Genomic DNA, 11,697 nt, shown 5'->3' with positions numbered 1-11,697 from the left:
GTACCTGCCTTTGGAATGTGCAGAGCGGGATCGGATCCGGACTCCGGGTTGCGATCCGCTCCGGAAACTGCGCAGCACCGGAAGCCGGGGGGCGGCGGCGGGGCATTGTGGGAGTTGTAGTCCTGGCGGGGTGGGGGGAGCGGGCCGCGTGGACGGGGGGAGCGGGAGAGCGGGCGGCGTGGACCGTGGAGCGGGAGCGCAGGCGGTGTGGACGGGGGCAAGCGGGCGGCGCGGACCAGGCAGTAGGAGAGCGGGCGGCGTGGACGGGGGCGACGGGGGCCCTTGGAGCGGGAGCGCAGGCGATGTGGATGGGGGCAAGCGGGCGGCGTGGACCAGGGAGTAGGAAAGCGGGCAACGTGGACGGGAGAGCGGGCGGCCTGGACTGGAGGTGGGCAGCCTGGACTGGGGAGTGGGATAGTGGGCGGTGTGGACCCGAGAGTGGGTGAGCGAGCGTCGTGGACAGGAGAGAGGCAGGGCGCGGGCAGTGTGGACGGGGGGCGGAGGGGGCGACGAGGCGTGGACGGGGAGTGGGTGGCTTGGACAGGGGAGCGGACGGAGTAGACGGGGAGTAGGCGGCGTGGACGGAGAGCGGGCGGTATGGACAGGGGCGCAGGGTAAGCGGGCGGCGTGGATCCGGATCCGCCCGGAGAAGCGGGCGTTCCGGCCCCCCTTTCTCCGTGCCAGAGGGGGCGTCTAGCGGCCACGCGCTGCCCCTTTCCTGGTGGCGCGGCCAGTCTGGCGACCCCGACGGCCACGTGCGGGTAGCTCACAGGGCCCATTACCTTCCTTCTGGCGGCTCCGTCGAGCCCTAATTTCTCTTGGGGGGGTTAGGTGGGGGAGGGGGTCGAATTTTTCCTGAAATTGGGTCAGAGGTTTGCTGCCCGATCATAATAATTCCTGGATGTAGCCGTTGGGCTCCTGCCACTCTTGGCCATCCGTCTGGTCGGCTCGATGAACGCTTCTAAGCGCTTAGTCCGACCCCCACCAAGTAGACGGAGGTCGGGCACCCGCCGGGAGTGACAGACCCGGGCGTTTGAATCCAGGCGGAGTGGGCTTCTGAAATCCGCGCCTTAACCTCCAGCGACGCTGCTGTGTGGAAAGTTCGGGAAATGCCGCCGGGTGGCAAAATTGAGTCTAGACTTCTTGAGTGTTTCTGCCTCCTCCCCACCTCCCACATCCTGGTGTCCTGTGGCGCCTCCATCAAATAAATGACGGTCAGCCCCCTCCATGCGATGTGCGTGCGGTTACAAAATAGTAGAAATAGAAGGCACTGGAGGGGTGGTTTGATCTAGTCCTGTCCTCAGATTCCGAGAAGTAAGCTGTCCTGTTCATTCCTGCCTGCAAAAACCTCCATTAATAAAGCCAAGGAGAGGTGATGAACTGGCGGGGAAATGATTTGAAATTGATATCCGAGAGGCCTGTTTTCCTCATATACGTGAAGCTCTTCAGAATCAGTAAGAAAAAGACAAATAACCCAATGCAAACAAACGGAGTCCATGGACAGTTCACAGAAAAGAAAATACAGTGACTCCTAAGCCTAGGAGGAGCTGTTCGACTGTACTGTAATGAGAGAGAAAGCAAAATTGCAGCGAGATAATTTTTATTACATTAGCAAAGATTTTTTTTAAAGTTGAATAGCATTTTTTGGGAAGAGACTGTAGAAAACCAGCTGCCTCATCCTTTCCTAGTGGGAGAATGAATTGGATTGCCTCCACTGGGGCCATTTGTTAGTATCCAGAGAAATTCTAAATGCACGCAGCTTTTGGCCCAGCAGTCCCACGTGCAGGAAGTTATGCTACAGCCGGACTCACTTGTATGAATTGGCGTATGTATGGGAGAGCACGTCCCTCGGGCGGGAGGCTGAGCTGCCAGAGAAGGAGCATGGGGTGTGTTGTTCCCTGGGCCTCATTTCTCTGCCCTCCCTAACATTCTGCAGGGCTTCCCGGTTGCGATTACAGGAGGGCTGAACCACAACCTTCCAGAACTTTCTTGATCATCTCACTTGTGCCCCCTCACCTCTGCCCTGCTTGGACCCCACCCAGCCTGCCTTCTGCTCCTCAGACACATTCTTGAGATCTTCTGTACTCGTTCCGTCTTCCCTGGAACTCTTTCCCAGGGTTTTCCACCACCATCTTTTCATCCTTCAGGTCTTTGCTGAAATGTACCCCAACTCTCAAGAGCCCTTAGGCGGACAACTACAGCTAATGTGCATCCCCCCCCCCATTTACACACCCACCTTCTAGTGACATCACTCACAATTTCAAATGCCCAGACAGCTGGTTCCCTGGGCCTCTGCGCACTATCGGGACCAGCATACATCAACAAAAGCAGGCTGTCTACAGAAAAAAGTGACAGGGCACAGCGAGAGCACAGAATACTAGACAGAAGGACAAAGACAGAAAGGAGACAGAAGACCTCCACCCAGCTGAGGCCGTTTCTTAGAGTGATAAGGGCAGCACGGGGCTGGGCTTCTGCTCACAGTGGTCATCTCGGCTGCAAGGGAATTCTCAGCGTGAGCAGTGTGGATGCCTTCGACGAAGCCTGGAAATAATTTCTTTCAAGGCAGATTTATATCCAAAATTCTAAATTAAAAAAAGTTTTGCTTAAAGTGTCAAATTCTCATTGGTAACAACTAATGCAATGTACAATCTTTGAACTCTGGGTGGAAAAAATGAAAAGCCAACTACAAAAGGTGTTATTGGGGCAACTGGGGCAATTTGAATATGGATTGTGATCCTGGAAAATAGCATTGCATTGATGTTGACTTCCCCAGGCGTGATGATTATACTGAAGGTATGATATGAAGATGCATGGTTCTTAGAAAATGTGTCCTGAAGAATGTAGGGTGAGTCATCATGATGTTGCCAACAACAATGGGTTATTCTGTAGGTGTGAAATTTTAAGAAATAAGTTGGGGAATTTAAAAACCCATAAACAGAGAAGAGCTTCCATTGTTATCAATGGATTTTCCTAAGAACACAGTATTCTGCCCGAACAGAGACTAGCTGTGGTGTTAAGATGCCATCACTCCACCGTGTGGCCCCAGTGGGGTGAGGCGCTCAGCCCTGACTGTGGCCTGCCTTACACAGGTGCTTTCCCACGGACATGCCTCATCTGCTCTGGTTTTTTGTTAATTATCAAACTCCTTTAATACCGGACATTGTGGATGTACATATCCTCAGCCATTTCTCTCCACCACCTCTCACTTTTGTTCTCAATCTGGCTACTTTTTCCCATCTAGATACAGAGAAGTCTAATGAGCAAAAATTTAATTCCTACTATGTGCAAAGCATGTCATCTCACTATATTATTCTCATCCGTAACCGGGAGCATTAAAGTTCAGAAAAGACCACATAAGGCCACAAGTCCTCGGTCTCTCCATTTGACACAAGGTAGTGAAGACTCCTGGCTATGAGCATGGATTCTCCAGCCAGACAGCCTGGGCTCACATTCTGGTTCTGCCACTTATCAGCTGTGTGATCTTGGGCAAGTTATTTAACCTCTCTGTGCCTCAGTTTCCTAATCTGTAAGGCTGAGCCAGAGCATAACTCATGGGGTTGTTTCAAAGAATATCGGAGTCAATACATGTCAAACCCTTTGAAAAATTCCTGGCACGTAGAAAGCGCTCAATTAGTATGACTATTATCACTGTGATCTCAAGTCTTTCTCTCGTATTTCTCTGAGATACTAAGCAGCCCGAGGCACCTAAGCATCCAACTTTATAAATATTGGCATCAATATAATCGATAGTTTTGGATGCATGGCCCATGCAGGGCCCAACTTGGCGATTTGCGTTGTGGACGGTCACGGAGCAGAGCCGAGGTGAGCTGTGGTCCACACGTGAAAGTTGATGCGTGTAGGTCACGTGGGAAGAGGGTCTGAGCTGGCAGCTTTCTCTCCAGAGAGGGCACGGCGCCGGGTTATCCATCCTGTGCTCAGCCCTCTGTGCTGAGCGATCCCCCTTTTCTTTTTTATAAACTGTTTATTGACATAAACACACAGCACCCTGTGTTTGTAGGGGTGACTGGGGTCAGAAAGAGCATGTTGCCATATGCGCCCCCCCCTCTGCCAGGTGCTGTCCCCCACCCTGGGCCCTGAGTAGTTGGGTGGGGTGGGTGTGAGCAGCTGTCCCGTATGTGCTTATATAAGGTTATCAGCTCATGTCTGTCAGGTGGGCACTGTCCCGAGTCCAGGGGACACATGCACTTACATTCTCGCCATGGGGCAAGCGTGGGAGAGGGTGATGTGGACTGAGTGACAGGACTGAAGGATGCTGACCATTAGAAGTGCCCTGGGTCATCCCTGGGGGCCGAAGCCCCTGCATGGAGAAAGCAGGGTCTGAGTTTGGTTAGATCATTAGAATAGGAGGGGTGTATGCTGGGGGCGAGCAGAATGACTGCGGGTAGCCGAAGTGGGTTAATTTGGGCGGTGTAGATGGGATTGGCAAGGACCCCGCGTCCACTTGGAGGTCACCAGCAGGAGATCAGGTAAGGAAAGCTGGTAGATTAGGACCAGTTTGGCCTTCCAGCAAGTCCATCCAGTCTCCTCCTGGACAGTCAGCCCGAAGTGGACCCCAGGCCACACAGGAAGCAGCCACTCAATCCCGGCCCCGGGGCAACTCAGTCCCAAACGAGACGCAGTGCCATTGCCCCCTTGCCACATCCAGAGCTGAGGATCCGGGATCCGAGCCCCTCCAACGGCTGGGGCTTTCCACGGGTGGACTCTCCCTCGGAAATGCAAAGCTGGCAGTCACTCTGGGCTCCCCGTGACCGCTCTCCACCGGAGGGGGCTGGCGGAAGGGTTAGGGCAGTGGGGGTGAGGGGCTGGGGCGGACTGGTAATCCCCCCGGTGCACCCGTTCTGCAGCCGCTCCCATGCTCGGGCACAGCAAGGGGGTGATGACCAGGAAGGAGACGAGATGCCTGTAGAGGTTGTGCAGGACACGTCCGTGTGCCGCTCCAGACCCCGTTGCCCTGTCCCCACCCAGTAACCACGAGGCTGGTGCAGGATCCTCTGACCCCACGAGGGAGCCCGCTCTGCACCCACCCATGGGCCACCTCTGCGCCAGGTGTTGCCAACAGGGGTGGACGGATGGTTAAAAGCTTTGCCCCCAAGGGGACGGTGCTCCTCAGAAAGTCCCTGGGGATCAAGCAGGTTCAGACTGGCGCCTTGTGCCGGCTTTTGCTCCTGGGGGACCCAGACCAAGCAGGCCCTGACCGGTAGCACCCAGTTCACCGTGACCTGCAAGTTCACTGGAATCATTGACTTTCTAGTAAGTGATTTTAGCCCCAGGCCTAAAACAGGATGCTCAGCAACTTAAAACTCGTGAAGAAGGATGTTAGGAGGAAGGTCCTTCGCCAAGAACCCAGCAAGAGGAAGCCTCTTCTTCCGTGGCAGCTGGCCATGATGGTCACATGCAGTGACCACTGAGGCACCAGACGAAAGAAAGACAGTGACTCCGAGACCCTCAGAGAAGACTCGGGACTTTTGGGCCCCACAGGACTCAGCAGAAACAACTCAGTGTTTAGTGTTCCATGTGCACATTTATTTATTTCCAAGACCGCTCATGTTCCAGCCACATCGTCTCGCAGGACTGTCATGTTTTTAAAGTGCTACTGAGGAGTACAATCATCGTCGTGTAAATTCATCACCACACTGGCCATCAAGCCAAACCTTTCCGCAGACCTGGGAAACCCTTTATTGTCTTCTTTTTTTTACATGTAGCTTTGATGTGACCTGAGGAAAGAAAAGCTACACGCGTAAATTAAAAATGGTCCATTCCTGACCCTTTGGAAGCTGGGTGCACGGGCAGGTGAGCATATTCCAAGTGGCTCCTCGTACGGAAGCAGGAATGGATGGTAAAGCAAAGGGAGCAGAGGGAACCTGAGTTTGCTTTGCAGGATTCAGCAGTTCTGGCAACCCGAGCTGCTCGCTTTGGTAGTCACGCCTCGGCAGATCTGGGGCAATGGAGAGAGGGCCTGGCATCAGATCGGCCAGTGCCGAGACCTGCTTCCCATCTGGTAGAGAGAGATGTTCTGACTTCCAGCATCCACCAATCATGCTCTGAGTTTTCAAGACCAAGAGCCATGAGATTATTACTCAGAAAACACCTGCATTTGGTGGCAACAATGTTAAGTTAATCTTTCCCTTTCTGCTCAAGAAGAAAATGAGCAACTCTCTTCTCTAGATGTGGCCAGTAAAACGCATCAAAAACCTGGACAGGCACCTAATTTGTGACTGGTGGGCAGCGACTGGCCAGGTGGCCATCAGGGGGAAGCCAGGGCTGGTTTCCAACTTAAACTTGAGACTTGATTTAAATAAAGTGCTCTGTCTAAACCTTCGTCCTCAAAGCAGGTTTCAGCTGGAAACATGAGATCGCTACTTTTGTTATTGCTACATTAAAACACAGACAAGTAAAGCTCCATTTCATTCCTCCACAGATAGCACGGGCACATCCTTACACAGAGCACAGGGGCATGTTGCCAGCTCATTAAATAAAGCCAATCTAAGCACCTGGGCCCAGACATACGGACGCACATTAATACTAGTGTTCATGGGGAATCGCTTTTAAAATACCACTCTGCAAAAATTTCATCCAGACAAAAAAAACAAAAGCCCGCAAGCCACTCTGGCTTGCAGAAAAGCGAAGAGAATAAGGTGATTTACAAATTAGTATGTTCAGTACTTGGTGTCTCATCTTAATTGATGTTTAACCTTAATGACCTTACGTTAACATAAATACCTTATACCATTCAAAAAAACCTGGATAAACAGCTTGGAGAAGCAGCATTCACAGTATCAATACAGCCCGTTTCCTCACGGTGTAACCCGGACACCGTCCTTCTGTTTCCATTTTCTCGTTAAACTCCCTGCTACGTTAGTGTCTTCGTCCTCCATAACTTCAGAACAGGCCGTCAGATGGAGACAAAGTGTGTGTGTCTTGAGGATGGGCTCCCGGGTCTTACTCAAATGTGCAGGGGTCTTGGGTGTACCCAACAGACACAAGGGTCTCCTGCACGACACTCTACCTCCCACGTTAATTCACTTGCTTCACCCACTCGGGACAGACGCAGCCCACCTGACGCTTCCCCAGGCCCCTGAAGAGGATTCAAGTCACGAGGAAGTTGAGAAAGCAGAGCCCTTGACGAAGGGATCCCCCAGTGAACAGAACGCTCGTGGGGTAATCTGGGATGGGGATGGCTAAAGCCTTTTTTTTTGGAGAGCAAGAAAGCTCAGCCGAAAACTCTGATACCCTCACACCTGAATAAACTGAGTCCATCTGAATTTCAAAAGCAAACAAAAACCTCTACTAAAAACTCCTGATGAGGGTCTGCAATTCTGACAGATGCTATCCTCTTAGAATTCATTCTTGAATGCCACAAGTTCTGCCTGTCATAAGAAAGAGCAGTCATCCTTTCAGGAAAACTAAACATTAAGTGACCGCTCATTCCAAAAAGACTAGCAGCGATGGCTAACCCATGGGGACTGACTTAGTATTCATATATTTTGGAAGGACAGGTGCTATTTTACAATGATTTAAATTGGAATATAATCTTTAAAAACAAAGCATGGCAAAAAAATCATCTTAATTTTACAGTCACTAGATAATTTCTGGGACATCTAAGAATTTTTAAGCGTGCATTTTAAAGTAAAACTCAATCTCTCCCTCAAAAAAAAATAAAAAGGAATGGGAAAAATTCTATAATTTTGGTTTTTATAAAGGCTTTTGCTCATCAATGGCTCCATGACTCCTGAAGTATATGTTTAAGGATTAACGAAAACACCTGTAGGAAGGAGGCCACCCAATTTCACGTCCGTGAATGAAGTCGTTTTCATAATAGCCTTGTAAATCTTATTGGAGGAAAATGAATCTTACTAAACTGTGCAAACTTTTCATCCCAATGACAATTGCACTTTAAGAAGCACGCCTCCTGGAAGGGGCAGATTCAGGAGGAGTGGACCAATGTGGAAACTGTGAACAAAACTAAGTGGAAGGTAGCTGGAAAGATACATAGGGGTATTAAAATTTTGTGCCAAGCTTATAATGTCTTCCACTGGAAATCAAAACAAGGGCGCCCCAAAATGTGTCCAGCACTGTGCACAGTAGAATCCTGAAGAGCTCATAAAAGGAATTTGATGCAAGACTGGCCCATTGGTTATGTCACTTCCATTCCTAAGACTCACACCTGAGACATAAAATAATTTCCTCTTTTGCCATAAGAGAACTTTGTTTCAGCTACTGGCAATATTTGGCAAACCAATCTCAGACTAAAGAAAAACCACACGTGTGTGGTCACCATGTTCTATTAGCGGTCACTTATTGCTCCTAATGTCATCGGAGGGGCTCGCTGCCCTGTTGTTGCGCAAGGATGCCAGACTGGACAAAAGAGATCCGTGGGTTGACTGCTCATTGGTATTATTAGAGCTTTTGACACTATCGAGAAAAATGTAAAAACCACGTAAGAATTTATATATCTCCCACTTGCAAATAGGCTCAAAGTAAACTTAGAAAAGTGTTCAGCATAATATGCATAGGATATATTTAGTATTTGCATAATTTTTCAAGTTATATGGCTAATACCAAAGGCAAGTGTCTTCCTACATTTGTCATAGTGTTTCCATTCCTATCGCAATTTCTCTAATTGCCAAAAATCCTGCCTATGCTCCACCTCTCTCTACTCAGGGCCAGCTGCACTTTTTGATGGGGAGCGGCCCGTTCCGAGAGGGTACTCATCCATTCTGTTCACAGTGACAGCACAGAGGGATGCCTTCCCTTGGTGATGTGGTCCAGGCATGGACCCAAAATAACACCTGTTGGAGCACAGAGTGGGTAAAGTTAGGTCCCCCAAACCTGCCCCACTCACAGTCCATTACAGTACGTCTTTGAGTTCATCCTGTAAATATCACTGTAATATCTAACTTCAACTCTTACATTTGAGCACAGCCCAATGGGCGGACCATTGGGTCTCCTTTGGCATCTGGAGGCAAATCAAGCTTTGTCGGTTCTCTCTGGGGGAAACCTCCTGGCTGGAGACTCAGATTTTTTCTCCCCTTTAAAGGATAAAATTGTCGGCCAAAACCCAGTTCGGCAAGGCAGGCCATGCGACAGCTCACTGGCCCTCTGGCTCTGTCCTGGCAGGTAGCTAGGTTGGGTCCACGTCTCACAGCGTCAAGGTGAAGAGGCTGCTGACGGTGGCCCTATGCACAGGGGTCTGGGGGAGCGCCATTCATGGTGCTCTTGCTTCTGTGCCTGGAGAGCAGCTTCTTGTTCAGGATCCTGGTGAGCGTCGCCCCCTTCCTCCGGGCCCCCTCCGGCTGCTGCAGGAACATGAGGTCGTTGTGCGACTGGCTCATCCCGGGGTCTTTCTGCTGATGCCGCCGGCGGAAGAACAGCTTTGCGCCTTTCCTTAAAATCCCCCCTGGGAGAACAAAGCACAGGCCGGTCAGGTGGGCTGTGGCTGCAACACTGGGGTGACTACTCCAAGTGGAAATGGGAAGAAGGACGTTCGAATGACTAACAAAAAGCAGCACATTACGTCAGTGTGCTGCTGCTATTTGCATGAGCAAAACAGCTGGGATCTAGAGTTTTCAAGATGAAATGGAGAGATTATGGAAGTTGAAGCACTGAGCTGGACTACCACTTGCCATCCACGCCCAGGGCAGGGATTTCTCTCTCTGACGTCCTGGTCAAACCAGATGGCGGCAGGCTGTCCCCACCTTGGGCCCCTGGGGTCCCCTGAGCCCCACCGGCTCCCCTTCATTAGGAAGGGCATAAATGTCAAAGCAGTACCATGTGCCCCAGAAAGGATGGTCATGCTATCAAAACCAAGTTAAGGACCCTGAGAACAATGGTATTCACTTTCTTAGGGAAGTTAAATAATATTCGTTCTTTGGGGAGTAAGGTTTTTTTTTTATAACTCCAGATCCTATCGTATATATATCAGGCTAAGTCGTAGGAAATGTCTGTTCCTTGATCATTTTTGACCTACAAAACCTCAACCTTCTGTACAGTTCGACCCATCTGTATACGATGTTGAAACCGGCTCAACACGAGGTTGACATAGGGAAGCCCTATTGTAGACAATAGACCATGTTGTAACTTTGACCCCTGACTAACTAACCCAGCTGGATCTGCACCCTCCAGGAGACTCCCTGCTCTGTAGATTTTATGACCCCTGCAAATGCATATACCTCCCAGCTGTGATAAGACGATAACTTCGTTCTTTTGAGTTCCTTAGGAATGTGATGACCCCCGAACAGAGAGTCTATGCAGATAGCCATCATCAATGACAATTGAAAGATCTGGTGTGGCAACTCCCAGTCCGAAACACCAGAGGGTCAACACTGCTAACCCTCCCCCCGATAACCCACTGGCCTATATAACTGCTTCAAGATTCTGTACCCTGCTTAAGATGGTTCTTTTGGACATTAATGGGCTGTCTTCCCTCTTGCTAGCAAGCCATCATAAAACGCCCTTTCTCTGCCCCCATCTTGCCTCTTGACAATTGGCTTTTGTCTCTCGGTGAGCAGATCGTGCCCTTTGTGTGGTAACAGTGTCAGGTCGTGGAATATGGAATATTAAGAAAAATTCGCAGCTGCAGCAACAATAATTTCAACAGCAAGGATTCCTTAAAGATCAAATGCAAGCTAACATGCAAGGGGCAGGAAGCCAGGGAGCCACTTACATCTTCACAGATTAGCGTACATCCCATTAACCAAGGCCCAGCACGGGCAGGGAGCCTGACCAGCTAGGCTGCGAAACTCATTACCATTTCACGAAACTCATTACCATTTCACGTAGGTGTTAATGACTTTGAAGGAAGACAGACCTGGCCATCGCCCTGCAGAGCTTTATCGCTAATTTGGAAATTCATTCTTTTCGTGATAGACACAAAGAACCATCCATGTTTATTCAAAGGGGAGGATGGAGAGCGTCAGTCGTTTTTCCACGTGAAATGCATGCCGACAACGGAGGGTCTGGTCCAGCCCCGCCTATGGACCTCTGAATGATCAACACTTGCCGGGGAAGAGCTCATGGCTGTGACCGTAAGAGGCTGACCCGGCTTTTAAGGATGAGCTTCTTGGTCCTGTTAGCGCTGCCCGGGCGGAGCAGCAGAACGCAAAGCTCGAGAGCTCCAAGGAAGGGACCGATGTAATCTGGTCAAAGCTGCCAAAAAGACTTTTTTTGTCATTTTCTCTTTGGATGTAATCAGGTAGCCTATTATGAAGATTCAGCAGGGCTTTTTTTTTTTCTTCTTTTACAATTATCTAAAGTTGGGAGGCATTTTTTTTTTTTACAATTATCTAAAGTCGGGAGGCCGTGTGCAGGGGTTTAAGGATGGCTGGGAAGGAATGAAGCAGGAGGATGAGGATAAATGTAAGTGGCTTTTCTCTTGGCAGCAGGGCTCGTGTGCGACACCTGTGGGCCGTAAATGGCCGTTCCTGGAGCCATTTGGATCCCTGCAAGATGCAACGGATCAGGGAAAACCACCAGACAGGGTGTGTTATGACGCAGATCGCACCACCACGTGGACTTGACTGTGGAGTCTGGCCAGTGGGGTGGGTGCCGTGGGGCCCACCGGTTAATTACCCAGCATATCAGGTACCCCGGGCTCTCACACTGGACTAGAGGAGAGGAAGGAGGGCCCGAGGGACCCATTAGGTTCATCTGGACTGCTCTGATCCCACCCCCACCCCA

The 11,697-nt window shown here is 50.3% G+C and overlaps 2 protein-coding genes across 6 annotated transcripts in view; both read right to left on the bottom strand.

Annotated features, from left to right (window-relative positions):
• Nucleotides 1-66, bottom strand: part of PRDM15 (PR/SET domain 15) — a 74,752-nt gene extending 74,686 nt beyond the window's left edge. For 2 of the 3 annotated variants that reach the window (XM_046651690.1, XM_046651688.1), the window contains exon 1: nt 9-66. The gene's annotated coding sequence lies outside the window, so the exon portion shown is untranslated. Of the gene's footprint in view, nt 1-4 lie in introns of all 3 variants that reach the window. The other variant, XM_046651689.1, reaches the window with a different exon arrangement.
• A 5,456-nt stretch (nt 67-5,522) lies between these two features.
• The window catches only part of C2CD2 (C2 calcium dependent domain containing 2), a 54,304-nt gene continuing 48,129 nt past the window's right edge, over nt 5,523-11,697 (bottom strand). For all 3 annotated transcript variants that reach the window (XM_046651483.1, XM_046651484.1, XM_046651485.1), the window contains one exon: nt 5,523-9,418. In XM_046651483.1, coding sequence (XP_046507439.1) covers nt 9,198-9,418 — 221 coding nt within the window. In that variant the 3' untranslated portion in view covers nt 5,523-9,197. The remainder of the gene's footprint in view (nt 9,419-11,697) is intronic.

This window comes from Equus quagga, unplaced genomic scaffold, assembly GCF_021613505.1.
Source record: "Equus quagga isolate Etosha38 unplaced genomic scaffold, UCLA_HA_Equagga_1.0 73442_RagTag, whole genome shotgun sequence".
Lineage (NCBI taxonomy): Eukaryota > Metazoa > Chordata > Mammalia > Perissodactyla > Equidae > Equus > Equus quagga.
The sequence above is the reverse complement of the archived record's forward strand: the minus strand, read 5'-3'. Positions and strand labels throughout refer to the sequence as shown.